The sequence below is a fragment of the Pan paniscus genome, chromosome 1, assembly GCF_029289425.2.
Source record: "Pan paniscus chromosome 1, NHGRI_mPanPan1-v2.0_pri, whole genome shotgun sequence".
In the NCBI taxonomy this organism is placed as follows: Eukaryota; Metazoa; Chordata; class Mammalia; order Primates; family Hominidae; genus Pan; species Pan paniscus.
This window is the reverse complement of record NC_073249.2, coordinates 89,025,959-89,044,354: the sequence shown is the minus strand read 5'-3', so window position 1 is coordinate 89,044,354 and position 18,396 is coordinate 89,025,959. Positions and strand designations below refer to the sequence as shown.

The 18,396-nt window shown below is 43.9% G+C and overlaps 1 protein-coding gene across 2 annotated transcripts in view; it reads left to right on the top strand.

Annotated features, from left to right (window-relative positions):
* LY9 (lymphocyte antigen 9) overlaps positions 1 to 18,396 on the top strand; it is a 34,821-nt gene that overhangs the window by 9,710 nt on the left and 6,715 nt on the right. Inside the window, exons 3-7 of one of the 2 annotated variants that reach the window (XM_003811867.5) lie at positions 9,167 to 9,442; positions 9,954 to 10,295; positions 12,134 to 12,403; positions 13,758 to 13,859; positions 14,857 to 14,910. In XM_003811867.5, coding sequence (XP_003811915.4) covers positions 9,167 to 9,442; positions 9,954 to 10,295; positions 12,134 to 12,403; positions 13,758 to 13,859; positions 14,857 to 14,910 — 1,044 coding nt within the window. The remainder of the gene's footprint in view (positions 1 to 9,166; positions 9,443 to 9,953; positions 10,296 to 12,133; positions 12,404 to 13,757; positions 13,860 to 14,856; positions 14,911 to 18,396) is intronic. The other variant, XM_063598834.1, reaches the window with a different exon arrangement.

Here is an 18,396-nt window from a genome sequence, read left to right as displayed (position 1 = left end):
TGATATGCTGTTGGATTCTGTTTGCTAGTATTTTGCTGAGGATTGTTGCATCTATGTTCATCAGGAATATTGGCCTGTAGTTTTCTTTTTGTTGTTGTGTCCTTGTCTGATTTTGGTATTAGCATAATGCTGGCTTCATCGAATGAGTTAAGGAAAATTCCCCCCACTTTGATTTTTAAGAATAGTTTTAGGAGGATTGATATTAGTTATTATTTGTATATTTGGTAGAATTTGGCTGTGACTCCATCAGTCTCGGGCTTTTCTCTGTTGGGAGGCTTTTTTATTACAGATTAATTTCACTACTTGTCGTTGGTGTCTGTTCAGATTTTCTATTTTTTACTGATTCAGTCTTGGTAGGTTGTATGTTTCTAGGAATTTATCCATTTTCTCTAGGCTTTTCAGTTTGTCAGAGTATAGTTGTTCATAATAGTCTCTGACAGTCTTTTGGATTTTGGTCTTTTGTATTCCTGTAATGTCAGTTGTAATGTCTCCACTTTTTCTGATTTTGTTTATTTGGGTCTTCTTGCTTCTTTTCTTAATTAGCCTAGCTAGCAGGTTATTAATTTTGTCTGTCTTTTCAAACAGCTAACTTTTTCTTTCATTGATTCTTTGCATTTTTTTAGTCCCTACTTCATCGAGTTTTGCTCTGATATTTATTATTTCTTTTCTTCTACTAATTTTGGGCTTAGTTTGTTCTTGCTTTTCTAGCTCCTTAAAGTTCATTGTTACATTATTAATTTGTGATCTTTATACATTTTTCATGTAGGCATTTATTTCTATAAACTTCCCTCAGCGCTGCTTTTGCTGTACTCCATAGCTTTTGGTATGTTGTGTTTTCTTTTTCATTTGTTTCCAGAACTTTTTTTAAATTTCCATCTTAATTTCTTTGTTGACCCAATGGTCAGGAGCATGTTGTTTAATTTCCATGTATTTGTATCATTTCCAAAGTTCCTGTTAATATTGATTTCTAGTTTTATTCCATTGGGATTGAAAAGATATTTGATATGATTTCAATTTTTTAAAATTTGTGGAGACTTGTATTGTGGTCTAACAAATAGTTTATCCTGGAGAATGCTTCATCTACTAATGAAAAGAATGTATATTCTGCAACTGTTGGATAGAATGTTCTGTAAATATCTGTTAGGTCCATTTGGTCTAAACTCCAATTTAAATCCAATGTTTCTTTGTTGATTTTCCATCTAGAAGCTCTGTCTAATGCTGAGAGTGGAGTGCTGAAGTCCTCCACTACTATTCTATTGCAGTCTCTCTCTCTCTGTCTCTCTCTCTCACACACACACACACACACACACACACACACACACTCTTACTCTCACTCTCTCTCTGATAATATTTGCTTTATGAATCTGGGTGCTCCAGTGTTGGGTGCATATACATTTAGAGTTGTTATATCCTCTTGCTGGATTGATCCCTTCATCATTACATAATGGCATTCTTTGTCTTTTTTTTTTTTTTTTACTGTTTTTGACTTAAAGTTTGTTTATTTGATATAAATATAGCTAGCTATTCCTGCTTGCTTTTGGTTTCCATTTGCATGGAATTGTTTTTCCATTTCTTTACTTGTAGTCTATATATCTTTACTGTTAAGGTGAATTTTCGTGTAATTAACATATAGATGGATCATGTTTTTAAATCCATTCCACCATTCTACATCTTTTAAATGGATAATTTAATCCGTTTACATTCAGAGTTACTATTGATATGTGAAGCTTTTTCCTGTATACTGTTAATTATTTTCTGGTTGTCTCATATATTCTTTGTTTCTTTCTCTCTTATTGTTTGTCACTGTGGTTTGGTGGGTATCTGTAGTGACATCATTCAAGTCCTTTCTCTTCACCCTTTGTGTGATTGCTTTACAAATGAGTTTTATACTTCTGTGTGTTTCCATCATGGTAAATGTCATCTTTTGCTTCTGGGTTTAGGATTCCCTTGAGCATTTCTTGTAAGACCCCATCTAGTGGTAACAAATTCGCTCAGCATTTGCTTGTCTGGGAAACGCTATTTCTCCTTTTTTATGAAGAATAATTTTCCCAGATATAGTATTTTTGGTTGACACTTTGAATATATTATTCCATTTTCTTCTGGCCTGCAAAGTTTCTGCTGAGGAATCCACCATTAGCCTGCTGGGCTTTCATTTATAGGTGGCTAGATGTTTTTCTCTTACTGTTTTTATGATTTACTCTTTGACTTTAGATAGTTTGACTGTGATGTGTCATGGAGATCTTTTTGCATTGTATTATCCTGGGAATCGCTGAGCCTCCTGTATGTGGATGTCTAAGACTCTTGCTAGACTTGGGGAGTTTTCTGCTATTGTTTCATTAAATACATTTTCTAATCAGCTCTTTGTCTCTTTGCCCTCAGGGATGAAATAATTTGAATATTTTATCACTTTATGAAGTCCCAAATGTAACAAAGGTTTAGCTCATTCTTTTTTATTCTTTTTATTTATTTATTTTTTGTTTGGCTGAATTATTTCAAAAGACCTGTCTTCAAGTTGTGAGATTCTTTCTTCAGCCTAATCTAGTTTATTGTTGAAGCTTTCAAGTATATTTTGTATTTCCTTCAGTGAATTCTTCAATTCCAGAATTCTATTCATTCTGTTTTTTAAATATCTATCTCTTTGGTTAATTTGTCATTCATAGCCAAAATTGTTTTTCTGATTTCTTTGTATTGTTTTTCAGAATTCTCTTGTATCTCACTGAGCTTCTTATTTTTTTAAGTTACTTTCATGGGGAGGTCTTTTTCCTGAATATGTGTCTATTGTGTTGTTGGGGTAGGGCACTCTGGCTTTGATTCTGGGTGCATGCAGTAGTATAGTCTCTGTATGGTTTATTTGGCTGTAAATAACATTAGTGGTATCTGTGATTTCCTCAGTAGGTCAGAGTGTGTTTATTAGCAGAGGCTGTGGTGAAGTTGCGCTGAGGATTGAAATGTCAAGTGGGCCAGTCATCAGGCCACAGTGGTGGCAGCATGCCTATCCTTGTGCCTCAAGGCAGTGTATGCTGTCACTTGTGTTTATGCTTATCAGCAGGCCGATTTTTAGGTCTCCAGGTGGCTTGCTCAGATACCGATAATGGCAGCAGTGGACTGAAGGGTGGTGAGCAGGCTCTCAGGCCCCCAGGCAGTCAGTGTGGCATGGGGAATGACAGTAGTGGGATGATTCTCTGGGTCCCAAGCAGTGTGCATTGATGTTGATGGTGGCTGCAATGGCCTGGGCAGACCAGTCTCCAGGACCACAGGTGGCACTTGTAGGTAGGTGGTAGTGGCTGGGAGTTAGGCCCACCCTAGGCCCCTGTGGAAAAATGCTCAGGTGCCCAAGGCAGTGGATTGGGTTGGGCAATCCCCAAGATGCTGGCCTATGTGTTCTCTTTCTAAGGGGGAAGGGGGAAGCCAGGCTGAGTGGGCTTGCGCTCAGGCCCCCCAGTGGTGAAAGCAGACACCAGCTATGGTATGTGGAAGCAGGGCCATCCTCAGGCCCCAGGCAGAGTGCTCAGGTGAGGACAGTAGCCGCCACCGTGAGGCCCTGCCACTGGAGAAGGTGAGGCCAGGTTCAGTGGCCACAGCCTTGGATGGCAGATGGGGAATATGCATCCCTCTCAGCCTCAGTCCTACTAGGGCTTCCCCCAAGCCAGCACTAGCTGCAGGAGCTTTTGCCCAGCTTGCAACCAAGTTGCAGCAGCAACTCACAGCCCATTACTTTACCCAGTCTCAGTCACAGCAGCATTCACTTCCTAGGACCAGAAACTGCAGCCCACACCTCTCTTGCTACTTAGCTCTACCTGCAGAGTGCTCCCAATCCATACTCTAGTCTTGGCAGCAACAGTTTTAGTTTTCCTAACACCTCAGACCCAGCACTGTTGGGCCCCAGGACAGCGTGCATTCTGCCAAAGGCTCAGTTTGAAAATGGTCCCTTACTATAACTGCAGAGGTCTCAGAAAGAGTATGGAACCCAGCAGGAGCTCCCTCCCTGGAGCAGTTCCGCCCCACAGTCTCCCAGCAGCTCCCTATGGTAGTTTCAGGGATTGGGAGGGTCAAAGGGGTCTCATGTGGCCAGGACTGCATGATTCTGCAGTGGGATGTGGGCCACTGGAGGTCTCTCGCTCACCTCTATTGGGAAATCACTCCCAGCTCCCAGCAGATCTCAGCCAGGGAGGCTGCCTCTGTTCCTTCTCCTTCCCTGCTTTTAGTGTTTCCTGTCACATCTCTGTTGAATTCCAGCATTCTCCCTTGGAAAATGTATTTGAAATATGACTGTTTGTATACTACTTTTGTTCTTCTAAGTAGAGGAGGTAGGCATTAAATGCTTCTAGTCAGCCATTTCGAAGCCCCTTCTCTTGATCTTTTATTTTTAAAAACAGACATTCTTTTTCTCCAGGAATTTCTCTCTCTAGGATAGATATGACTACTATATTGATCGTTTTTCACCTAATTCCATATACACAGATGTCAAAATTAGAAGACACACCCGTAAATTCCTTACATGTTATATAATCGCCATAATTCATGTAACTGGTCTCCTACTTGTAGAAATATTGTTTCTGCTTATAGAAATATTGTTTCCAATATTTTCTCTTATAAACAATGCTGCAATGAATATTCTTGTGCACCTATCTTTTCACGCTTATGTGACTAGGTTATATTCTGATGGATAAATCTAGAATATATACATGCGGTCAAATTACTGAATCTAATGGTATATGCATTTTTTTTTTGAGACATCATCCCACTACATTACCTAGGCTTGTCTCCAATTCCTGGGCTCAAGTGATCCTCCTGCCTCTATCTCCCAAGTAGCTGGGACTACAGGTACTTGCCACCATGCCCAGCTTTTAAATCCTGAATTTATTATTATTATTATTATTATTATTATTATTACTACTACTATTACCAGTATTTCATAGAGACATAGTCTCATTTTGTTGTCCAGGCTAGTCTCAAACTCCTGGACTCAAGCTATCCCCTTCCCTCAACCTCCCAAGTAGCTGGGACTACAGGCATGTGCCACCATGCCTGGCTTTAAAATCCTCAATTTTTATTTATTATTATTTTATTTTGTAGAGACTGGTTCTCACTATGTTGCCCAGGCTGATTCCAAACTCCTGGCCTCAAACAATCCTTCCACCTCAGCCTCCAAAGAAGCTGGTATTACAGGCACCACTGCACCTAGCTTAGTATATACATTTTTAATGTTGCTAGATATTGCTAAATTTCCCTCCATGTTATCAAGTAATCCTCCCACCAGCAATGTTTGAGAGACACCATTTCCTTATATTCTCAATGACAAAGTATTGTCAAACATTTCTTTGTTGATAAATTGAGTAGTTACAATAGTATTTCATGGCTTAAATTTATATTTTTCTTACGAACGAGATGAGCATCTCTTCATGTTTTATGTTTTATGTTTGTTTTGATAGACAGTCTTGCTCTGTTGCCCAGGCTGGAGTGCAGTGGTGCAATCTCAGTTCACTGCAACCTCCACCTTCTGAGTCCAAACAATTCACCCGTCTCGGCCCCCGAGGAAGTTGGGATTACAGGCATGCACCACATGCCTGGCTAATTTTTGTATTGTTAGTAGAGACAGGGTTTTGCCATGTTGGCCAGGCTGATCTTGAACTCCTGGCCTCAAGCAATTCACTCTCCTCAGCCTCCCAAAGTGCTGGGATTATAGGCGTGAGCCACTGTGTCTAGCCATCTTTTCATGTATTGAATAGCCATTTGTATTCTCTTTTCTGTAACTCTCTATTAATATTCTTTACTCATCTGTATTAGTGTGATAGGGATGCCATAACAGAATATCCCAGAATAGATGGCTTACACAACAGAAATTTATTTCTCACAATTCTGGAGACTAGAAATCCAAGTTCAAGGTGTTGGCAGGTTCAGTTTTTCCTGGGACCTCTCTCTTCGGCTTGTAGTTGGCCACCTTTTCACTGTGCCCCCACAGTCATTCCTTTGTCTGTGTTGTCTATGTCCTAATCTCTTCTTATAAGCACATCGGTCATACTGTATTAGGGTTCACCCTAACAATTCCATTTTAACTTAATTACCTCTTTAGATGCCCTGTCTCCAAATACAGTCACATTCAGAGGTACTCGGGATTAGAACTTCTACATATGAATGTTGTGGGAGGACAGAATTCAGCCCTAACATTCTACCCTCTGGCCTCTCAAAATTCATGTCCTTCTCACATGCAAAATACATTCACCACATTCCAACAATACCAGAAGTTTTAACCCATTCCAGCATCAACTGTAAGTCCAAAATCCATCTAAATATTATTTAAATCAGGTATGGGTGAGACTTGAGATATGATTCACCCTGAGGCAAAATTATTCTTCAGTTGTGAACCTGCAAAACCAGAGAAGTTATCTGCCTCCAAAATTCAATGGTGGAACAGGTATGGAATAGACATTGCCATTCCAAAAGAGAGACATTGGGAAGAAGAAAAAAGTCACAGGTCCCAAACAAGTCCAAAACCTAACAGGGTAAATTCCATTAGATTTTAAGGCTCAAGCATAATCCTCTTTGGCTCAGTGCTCTATCCTCTGGGCCCACTGGAGTAGCAGCCCCACCTCCTTGGCCCTGAGTGGCAGTTCTGCCCCCTGGAACCAAGGAGGAAACCACCTCACCCTACCCAAGGCTTGTGCCCTCTAGGCCTATTGTGGCAGTGGCAGCTCTGCCTACTTCTGAACTGCCTGTGGGGTCACTCTTCCCTTTTCTTGAAGGATAATACATATTTGCAGCTGTACAGCTGTATTGACTTATTTCATAAAATCCCAGAAGCCTGACACACGCCTTCATTTGTCCTGTCTCTGTCCCTTACAGTCCAGACTGGCAGCATTTCTGCTGAGGTGGTCAAATCTCATAACCTCTTTAGCAAACATTGCCAAGCCACAATCTTTGTGTTCTCTCCAGACACACTTTCTCGTTTTTCACAATATGAATAGGTGACATTTTTTCAAAGCTTTAAGTTCTGGCTCCATCTTGCTTGACAATTCCCTATTTAACCTCTCTCTCTCTTCTCACATTTTATATAAGTAGCAAGGAGAAACTAGGCAGTGCCTTCAGCTCTTTGATTAGAAATCTCCACAGCTAAGTACCCAAATTTATCACTTAAACATTCTGCTTTCCACAAAACACTAGAATACAACGTGGCCGAGTTCTTTGCCACTTTACAACAAGTATGCCCTTTCCTCCAGTTTCCAGTAACATATTTCTAATTTCTGTCTGAGACCTCACCAGCAACACATTTAATATTTATATTTTTACCAACATTCTGCTCATGATCACATATGTATATCTCTAAGGTAATAGCAGCATGCCCTGCAGTGTTCCTATTTTCTTTCTGAGTGCTCACCCAAATTTTCGTTAACATTCATATTTCTACCCAGAGTCTCTCGAAGACAATCTAGGATTTTTCTAGCACACACCTCAAAATTCTTCCAATCTCCACCCATCAGCCCATTCCAAAGCCACTTCACATTTTTAGATTTTTAGAGCTTCATCCCACTTCTGGTATCAAAATCTGTGTTAGTTTTCTAGGCCTGCCATAACAAAATACTGCAGACTGACTAGCTTAAACAACAGAAACATATTCCACATTTCTCCAGAACACAATTCTGGAGGCCAATGAAGGTATCAGCGGCTTGGTTTCTTCTGCGGCCTCTCTCCTTGGCTCCCACATGGCCACTTTCTCTCCATGTCTTCACATGGGTGTCCCTCTGTCTATATTGTCTGTGCTCTAATCTCATCTTCTTATAAGGATACCACTCATATCAGACTAGGGCCCACCCTAATGGCCCCATTTTAACTTAATTACTTCTATCTCCAAATATAGTTCTATCTTCAAATACGGTCACATTCTGAGGTGCTAGAGGTTAAGACTTCAACATCTAAACTTTGCAGAGACACAGTTTAGCTCATAACACCATCTTTCTATCAGATAATTTGACTGTTTTCATTGATTTGTAGGGTATTCTGTATCTATTAAGGAAATGGAATTCTGTGCAGTTAATAGAATTAGAATGAATCAACTCAACATGTGTTGACAAATGACGTACAATAATTTCCAAGATATATTGTTAATTTTTTAAGGTTCAAAACAGTGTGTAAAGTAGGCATATATCTGTCTATATCTAGAATAACTCTGGAAAGATCATCAAGAAACCCATAACAGTAATTGCCTCCAGGAATAGTAATTCTTGGGGAGATGAAATAAATGGCTGGAGGCTAGAAAGCTTACTTTTTTCATTATGTACCTTTGGTATTTTCTCAATTTTTTTTAATGTATTACCTATTCAAAAGAAGAAATATTGGGCCAGGTGCAGTGGCTCATGCCTGTAATCCCAGCACTTTGGGAGGCCAAGACAGACAGATCACCTGAGGTCAGGAGTTCGAGACCAGCCTGGCCAACATGGTGAAACTTCATCTCTACTAAAAATACAAAAATTAGCCGGGTGTGGTGGTGTGTGCCTGTAATCCCAGCTACTCAGGAGGCTGAGGCAGGAGAATCGCTTGAACCCAGGAGGCAGAGGTTGCAGTGAGCAGTGATCACGCCACTGCACTCTAGCCTGGGTAACAGAGTGAGACTCTGTCTCAAAAAAGAAATATATCTTAATGAAACATTCACACATGTGCACATACATGGTGAGCAGTGGAGATGGAACAAAAGGAAAGGAGAAGACAAGGAAGAAGATCTAGAAGCACAATGCATCCTAAATTCAGACCAAAGACAGGGGCAACTCAAATTCTAGAGGCAGAGGTCCCCACTCCATAGTGTTTGGGGCTGGGCCATTCACCTATTTATTCATTGAACATTCATGAGTGTTTTTCATAAGGCAGGCTGGGTGTTAGATGTTCAGACACAGGAATCAGCCCTGTCGTCAAGGAGTTCTTACACTGGTCGGGGAGAGAGAGAAGTAATCAGACTATTAGTCATGCTGAGTCATGGTGATAACACCTGTAGAGGATGTTATGGGAGTACAGAGGAGAGGCTGTCAACCCAGCCTGCAGAGAAGATGTCCCTGCGACAGGTAACGCTGGCCTCTCTCTGCTGCCCCCAACTCCCCTATTATCACTCCCTTCTTCTCTCAGCGCTTTCCTGCTGGCAAAAGGATCTGAGCATCTTCCCATGCTGTTGTCCCTGCAGAGCAGCTGCAGGAGCCCCAAGTCACCATGAAGTCTGTGAAGGTGTCTGAGAACTTCTCCTGTAACATCACTCTAATGTGCTCCGTGAAGGGGGCAGAGAAAAGTGTTCTGTACAGCTGGACCCCAAGGGACCCCCATGCTTCTGAGTCCAATGGAGGCCCCATTCTTACCGTCTCCCGAACACCATGTGACCCAGACCTGCCATACACCTGCACAGCCCAGAACCCCGTCAGCCAGAGAAGCTCCCTCCCTGTCCATGTTGGGCAGTTCTGTACAGGTAACTGGCTCCAACTTGGCCCTTGAGGGAATTCCAGAAACAATATGAGCAGCTGTGGAGTCTAAACCCTAGGATCCTGGTCAGACACACAGGGGGTGGGGAAGCAAGAGGACAGGCCCCAAAACCCCTTATTCTCTACTCTCAGGGGCGTGACAGAGGCTGGCAGGACTTGGGAAAGCCCAGAACACTGTGATACTCTAAGGTTAGAGCAAGGGAGGAGAAGACAATATGGATACAGGAGTCCAGATTGGTCTTTGCTTGGGTAGAGGTGTTTCCAGGTACCCTCAGAAGGGCAGAGGGGGGACATGAGAGTCCAAGTATACAGTGGGCACAGCCCGGTGGAACAGGTGGTGGTCATGGAGAAGTAGCAGGCATGCCCCTCAGAGGAGGAGGCCAGGAGAAAGAGGAAGAGGAGGAGGGACTTCAGTCCCCTCAGTCCCCTTTAGGATGCCTGGGGGCCAAGGGAGTAGGGACAGTGACTGAAGCTGCAATGTCTCATCTGTGACCCCAGATCCAGGAGCCTCCAGAGGAGGAACAACGGGGGAGACTGTGGTAGGGGTCCTGGGAGAGCCAGTCACCCTGCCACTGGCACTCCCAGCCTGCCGGGACACAGAGAAGGTTGTCTGGTTGTTTAACACATCCATCATTAGCAAAGAGAGGGAAGAAGCAGCAACGGCAGATCCACTCATTAAATCCAGGGATCCTTACAAGAACAGGGTGTGGGTCTCCAGCCAGGACTGCTCCCTGAAGATCGGCCAGCTGAAGATAGAGGACGCCGGCCCCTACCATGCCTACGTGTGCTCAGAGGCCTCCAGCGTCACCAGCATGACACATGTCACCCTGCTCATCTACCGTGAGTCTCTGGGCAGGGCACCCATCACCAGATTCCTTCTCTGAAAGCTTTCTCCTCTGCTGCCTTCTCCACCTTCCCCTTCTCCAAGGGTCTTCCCTCATACTGAAATGCCTCAGACCACTAGGACAGCTGTTCAGTTCACACCAGTTGATTCATAGGAGGCAAACTCATGACTAGCTGCTGGACAAGTCTACCCGCCAAAGTGCCCCTGGCTCTAGGCTGCCAGTTAGGCCTCCACCACCCAACTTTAGGTGCTTGCCCCGGTCCTTCTGCATTGAGTGTCAGAAGGGACTAGGAGGCCAGGCGCGGTGGCTCACACCTGTAATCCCGGTACTTTGGGAGGCTGAGGCAGGTGGATCACCTGAGGTCAGGAATTTGAGACCAGGCTGGCCAACATGGTGAAACCCCGTCTCTACTAAAAACACAAAAATTAGCTGGGTTCAGTGGTGGGCGCCTGTAATCCAAGCTACTCCAGAGGCTGAGGCAGGAAAATCGCTCGAACCCCAAGGGGCGGAGGTTTCCGTGAGCCGAGATCATGCCACTTCACTCCAGCCTGAGAGAAAGAGCAAGACTCTGTCTAAAAAAAAAAAAAACAAAAAAAACAAAAAAAAGGGACTGGGAACTTACCAACCTGCATTCTTAAATTTTTGAGATGGAGTCATGCTCTGTCACCCAGGCTGGAGTACAGTGGCACGATCTCAGCTCACTGCAACCTCTGACTACCAAGTTCAAGGGATTCTCCTGCCTCAGCCTCCCAAGTAGCTGGGACTACAGGCACACGCCACCACAACCAGCTAATTTTTGTACTTTTAGTAGAGATAGGGTTTTGCCATATTGGTCAGGCAAGTCTCAAGCTCCTGACCTCAGGTGATCCGCTGCCTCAGCCTCCCAAAGTGCTGGGATTACAGGCATGAGCCATGGCACCTGGCCCCAACCTGCATTTTTATAAACTATTATCATTTTGAATAAGGCCAAAGTTGGCTGGGGTGAAATCAGAGAAGACTGAGGAGAAGCCCTTGGTGTCCAAAGACACTGTGGCCTCCAAGAAGGTGGGCCACTCAGTTCCCCTGGGGGTGAGGAACAGAATTTGCATTCTACCTCCTCAGCTCTGGGCCTCACAGGAGCTTGGCTTGGCAATTTGCATGGTTTATGTTTACCTGTTCCTTCACTTGTGCCATTCAGACATGGTCAGCATACCCCCTGCCTGAGTTTGTCAATGTCTAGGTATCTGTGAAGAGTCACTATCATGGTTTTGTTAAAATATGCAGCAAGTGGGCCAAGTCCATGCCTATTGTGCACAATGCCTCAAATATAAAGGAACCCACAAGGTTAAGTAAAAATAATAAACAGGAAACAAATAGAGTCAGTCTTATTGTTTCTTTTAAAGTTGCTAACATTTATTGAGCATTTACTCTGTGTCAGGTACAGCGCTCACCTCTCTGCATCCCTTATCTCATATAAGTAAACAAATCAGCCTCAAAGGCAAGCCTTGAAGGGTCTTCACAGCACATGGAAGTGTTGCGCTCATCTGTGTTGATTGGTTTGCTTGCTTTCACAGCTGTAACTAACTGTATAGAATGAGGTTGTGTCTTTCTTTCTTCACTTTTCATCATTTCCCTTGTTTCTCACCTGAGCATCAAGAGGCAAAGAGGTGTGTCTGAGATGTCACAAGTAGTGAGGAAAATGCCAAGTATACTCCAAAATTCCTGTGGCTCCTGGAGGCACTTTGCCGGCAGTATCAACACTCAGCTTCATGAATATATTTTCAGTGAATGAAGACAGGTGACTGCTCAGGGGGCAGGCCTGATTCCACATGGAGTCTGCCTCTCTCCTCACAGGGAGGCTGAGGAAGCCCAAAATCGCGTGGAGCCTCAGGCACAGTGAGGATGGCATCTGCAGGATCAGCCTGACCTGCTCCGTGGAGGACGGGGGAAACACCGTCATGTACACATGGACCCCGCTGCAGAAGGAAGCTGTTGTGTCCCAAGGGGAATCACACCTCAATGTCTCATGGAGAAGTAGTGAAAATCACCCCAACCTCACATGCACAGCCAGCAACCCTGTCAGCAAGAGTTCCCACCAGTTTCTTTCTGAGAACATCTGTTCAGGTTTCTCTCCATCTCTATTTACTCAGGTCACAGGGCCTTGGGGCCTCCAAGAGTTTGCATCCTGACTGATTCTTTATGAAGTGCAGTAAGAGGCTGTGGGTGAGAGCCCTTTAGAGTGGCATGCTTCCACAGATATATGAGAGTCACGCATGTGATTTTAATGTTCTAATAGCCACGTTAGAAAAAGCAAGAAGAAATAAAGTTATTTTAATAATATGTTTTATTTAACTGAATATATCCAAAATATCATTATTCAATGTGTATTCAATACAAAAAAATTCATTAGACACTACATTTTATTTTGTACTAAGTCTTTGAGAGCCAGTATGTATTTTACACTTAGAGCACGTCTCGATTCCGATGCTAAATTTTCACTGAACGTGTTTAATCTATATTCAGACTTTGTAAAATTTACAGTCGAAAAAATAGATTTATGCACCCAAGTTATTCCAAGCATACTTATCAGTTTTTCAAGAAGGAATTGAGTAGCCATTTTTAAATTTAAACTAAAACTAAATAAAAGAAGCAATTTGGTGTCTCAGTAATACTAGCCACACTTCAAGGGCTTATGCATAGCTTGTGGCCACCATATTGAACAGCACAGAGTTACAGGCTTGTGGAGAAAAGCCAATAGGAAGCTGATATGGAAAGGGATGTGGACCACACAGGAACAAAGGCTGCGTGAGTGGGAGCTAGAAAAGAAGCCCCAGTGGCCCTTACTAAATGCCAAGCACTATTCTAGGCCTTCAGGCATTTTTGCACAATCTTCGCAATAATCCTACAGAGTAGATATTCTCATTTTTCCCCTTTATACGGATAAAGAAACTGAGGCTCAGAAAAGATAAGGGACTTATCCAAGGTCACACCATAAAAGCTGGTTTCGAACCCTGAGCTCTATCTTCTGCTCTTCCGTAGAAGGAAGCAGAAAAAAGGTACGGTCTACCCAGGATCTGACAATGTTGGGTCAGATTGTGTCTGGCAGACAGATCTAGAGTCCAGCTTAACAGGAATCTGGAACTCCCCTCATATCATTTACAGAGGGGCAGTGTAATGTGGCGATTAAGGGCGCTGTAGGATCTGCACTTGAACCTCAGGTCAGACACTTGAAACTCTGTGACACTGGGCAAGCCGTAAACCTCTCTACCCAGGGAATGTCTGCCTCAGGTACTGCTATAACCTCTTGCCTAGAGTAATGCTTACTCGAAAAATGGTTGTAGAATGAATGAAAAGAAAGACTTTCCACAATGTCATGGATTTTAAGGGGCAGGTAGGATGGCCATCATGTTCTGTGCATTGCTTGCTCCAGTGTGTCTTGTCATTATTTGTATTAACATCACTCATTTCCTCCTCAAAGGACCTGAGAGAAACACAAAGCTTTGGATTGGGTTGTTCCTGATGGTTTGCCTTCTGTGCGTTGGGATCTTCAGCTGGTGCATTTGGAAGCGAAAAGGACGGTGTGAGTTTCCGAGATCAATGTTGTCCGCCAGTGCTAGGCCATTTCCCTGGGACTTGTGGAGGCTTCTCTGCCCTCACACAATCCCGTGCTACCCCTCCCTGCCAGCATCTTATTTCTTCTCAGAGCAATGGGGGAGGGGTGTCAGTTGGGACTCTTTACTTAAAAATAACAGAAGCCCAGTTCAAACTAGCTTAGACAGAAAAAAAAAGGCATGTGGGAGCAGGGAGAGTGATTTATTATTTTTTTACTTAAATAATCAATCTGTGGGGAAGGCAGGGATAGAGCTGGCATAATGGAGAAATGTCACCAGAGACTCAAAAGTCACCAGAGCACTCCACCTTTCATCTCTACTGTGTATTTTGAGTCAGCTTAACTCTTCCTACTGCAGCCAACTGAGGGGAGGGGTGGGAGCGAGGGGAGGAGTGTACCACAACACAACAGCTGGCAGCTCCAGACCCACACATACTAACAGCTCCGACACCAGACAGGGAAGAAAATGTGCTTCCCTCTAACTCCAATTTAAAGAATGTCAGAAATAGCTCTGATTGGCCCAAGTTAAGGTCATGTGGCTGCTGCTTGGACCAATTTCTATAGCCAAGAAGATATACTATTATGATTGGCAGCTCCTCTAGAATCCCAGTATTGGAGTGGAAATGAAGTAGTAGCCAAAAAGAGCAGAATGGGTAGAACACATGGGGTCCCTGGAAGAATTACTGAATTGCAGGCAAACTACTCTGATCAGTGGCTATGGCAGAGGAGCTCTCTCTTCTGGAGGGATGGCAGGAAGCTCCAGAGCCTCCACCTCTGCAGAAAGTAGCCCTAGACTCTGGCCACCCCTTCACACAGGCCTGGCTTCTCATCAGGGTTCATCCTCCTTCCTGAAGCCTTTTTCCTGTCTATGTCCCAGAAGTCTCTCCCCTTCTCATTTGACTCTCACAGAATAAAAGACACCTCTCACCTCACAGCCCTCTTGATAAACCTTCTCTAACTTTGTCAGGTTCAGTCTCAGCCTTCTGTTCCAGCCAAGCTGAGGCCCCAGCAGATACACCAGGTAACATCACCCATGACACAGGCTATGGGGTCTCTGGTCCAAATGGAAGTTCTAAAGTCTTGCTGCTCAAAGTGTGGTCTGCTGGCCAGCAGTGTGGGCATCACCCAGGAAACTTGTTAGAAATGCAAAATCTGACCAGGTGCCGTGGCTCACACCTGTAATCCCAGCACTTCGGGAGGCTGAGGCAGGTAGATCACTTGAGGCCAGGAGTTCAAGACCAGCCTGGCCAACAAAGTGAAACCCTGTTTCTACTAAAAATAGAAAAAATTATCTGGGCATGGTGGTGCACGCCTGTAATCCCAGCTACTCGGGAGGCTGAGGCATGAGAATCTATTTAACCTGGGAGGTGGAGGTTGCAGTCAGCCTAGATCACGCCACTGCACTACAGTCTGGGCAACAGGGCAAGACTCTGTCTCAAAAAAAAAAAAAAAACAGAAAGAGAAAGAAAGAGAGAGAAAGAAAAGAAGGAAGGAAGGGAGGGAGGGAGGGAGGGAGGGAATCTTGGGCATCACCCCAGGATACTGATTCCACACCTGTATTTTAACAAGATCCATAAGTGATTCATATGCCTATTGAAGTTTGAAAAGGAAGGTAGCATAGAAACAAAAGCCAAGATAGACTCCTTAGAGATGGTCACCAGAGCTAGGAGAGGCAGTCTGTCCCCAGGGTCTCTAGGGTTCCTTGGGCATTAGCCATTCACCATTTGAATGTGGACTACAGTGAGGATGGAGTTATTGTCTCCATTCTGAGAACAGAGAAACAAAGGCCAGATGGAACAGTACATCTGTGGTAGAAAAAAATTTAAAACTTAATTAAAATTAAACCTCAGGAGACTGAACAACCTATTACCTAAGAGCATCGTGGGAAATGGAACTGCTCTGACAGGTTTTAGTGTGGGGAGCTGAGATGCCTGCCTTTACTCCCCCACTCCCATGCCACAGTGTCCTAAAATTTCACCTTAAACTCTGGAGCTCTGGAGTGCTAAGGAATCCCCAACCTGTGCTCACTCTAACCAAATCCTGCTTTAAAAAATAAATAAATAAATAAAAAGTAAAACTGTATGTCACCCCTCATGGCAGGGATTCCCCATGGAGATGGAATCAGAGGCAGGACTGGGCAGGGAGCATGTGACGATATGGGCTCTTCTGATGGAAAAGCATAACCAAGAGACAGGGGGCAAGGAAGGGAATTAGGCTGGACTATGAAGCTCCCCATCAGCTCCCTCCTCACTACTGGCAGGACAGAGCCCTGGTGTCCCCCTGCCTGAACCCTCCTTCCTTGGGCAGAGGGTAAAGAGATGTTGGGGCCACCACCACCTCCCTACCTCTTCTCTCCCCCAGAACCCTTCTTGAACCTCCAAGGCCTGCTTCTTTAACCTCTCCAAGGTCTCCTCTTCCCTAGATCCACTGCCACTGCCTTAGTTAATGTTGTCACCAATTTGTTGTTTAATTGAATAGTTTTTGTTTTTTTTTTTTTTTAATTCAAAAGTCAGACTGGGCACGGTGGCTCACGCCTATAATCCCAGTACTTTGGGAGGCTGAGGCAGGTAGATCACCTGAGGTCAGGAATTCAAGACCAGCCTGGCCAACATGGTGAAACCCCGTCTCTACCAAAAATATAAAAATTAGCCAGGCATGGTGGCATATGCCTGTAATCCCAGCTACTCTGGAGGCTGAGGCAGGAGAATCACTTGAACCTGGAAGGCAGAGGTTGCAGTGAGCTGAGACTGCACCATTGCACTCCAACCTGGGCAAAAAAAGTGAAACTTTGCTAAAAAAAAAAACAAAAAAACAAACAAACAAACAAAACCCATATATTCACATGGCATACAGTTAAAAGTAGTTCTCTTTCCAAATTCCATCTCCAGGTTCTAAGTCTCTCCCCCAAGAGACAACCACTGCTGAGATTTCTACAGACCTGAATCCTTTCAGAAACTTTTAATGCATTTGCAGGTTTCATACATATTTGTGTGGGGAGGGTGTTCCTTTAACTTCACATATGGGAGCAATCTATAACACTTTTTTTCTAAACCTTGCTTTTTGATCTTAACAGTACATCCGAGTAATATTAATGTTTGTAGATTAAAACTGATTCCCATTTATTCCATTCTACACATTTGTTTAACTAATTTACTTTACCAGTCCTTATTAACAGACATTCTCATTCCTTGTTACTTCTTTCCTAAAATATGCTAATAGTTTCTTTGCAGACTATTCCCTCTCATCACTTTGCCAAGCTCAACTCTGACTTCTCTAAAACCCTCAATAGCCCCTAATGGCCTTTGTCTGTTCAAAAGGCAATATAACCAAGTGGTCAAGTGTATGGGTTCTGAGGTAGGATAACCCTGTGCTCAAACCCTAGCTCTCCTCCTTATGAATCCCTAAGCCTCAGTTTCCTTACCTTCCAAAATGAAGGTATCTATTTTCACTCAGTATTGAGCGAAAGAGAAAGAGGGGCCAGCCGGGAGGGGGCAGGATTGAGCAGCGGTTAAGAGCATCAGGGACAAGACTAGCTGTAGTCAAATCCTGGCCCTACCACTTACTCGGGAAAATACTTAATCTTTACGTGCCCGAGTTTCCTCATCTACAAAAAATAAATACGGATAGTTATTGTCTATGCTTCATGGGGTTTTAGGCAGACTAAATAAACTTATTCATGAAAAGCATTTAGAACTGTGCCTCGCACACAGTAGGCACTTACTAAGTATGAGCATCAGGTCAAATTGAAGGGGCTATGTTGTCTGAGATATAAACTCAGGGTTTGTCCTCGCGTGCCGGGAAAGTTTAGGACACAGACACACAGGAGGAGTTTAGGAGCGGACGTTCAATAAGTAGAAGAAAAGAAAAAGAGAAACAGCTTCCTCTATAGAGGAAGGGGTCTCAGAGGGGTGGGGACCGGCTGCTGGTGAATGCGCTGAGTTCTATTGTCCAGTTTGAGGAGGCGGTGTCTGATTTACCTAGGGCTCACAGATTGGTTCGATAAGGCATGACGTTTACGTAGTGCCTGGGAAAGGCTGGTTGCCGCACCCTAATCTTCTTATGCAAATGGATTTTCCAGTTTATTGGCACCATCTTATCTGCTCCTTTCAATACAGTGGCTGGCAGGGAAGGGAAGATGGAGCCGCCATTTTGAAAATGTCTATTCCTTAGTCCCTGCTGGTGTTCACCCATGCAAGCTCCCAGCTTGCAGGCTGCTCTTTGTTAGAAAATGATTTGGGGCTGCTTTTCAATAAAAAGAAAAGCCTGACCAAGGACTCCCATACCCTTACTATCTGCCTAAGTAATTTCTTCTTAACTCCCGTATCAAAATGGGCTACTTCACGTGCCCCACAGGCAGGGTTGACATCCACCCAGTGTGCCATGACAGCGTTCACAGCATATCCACCCAGTGGGCCACACCGGCCCTCACAGCGCATCCACCATGCCACTGTTCACAGGTGCCCATGCTGATTGCCTAAGGCCTGACCATTGCAATTGTTAAGTATTT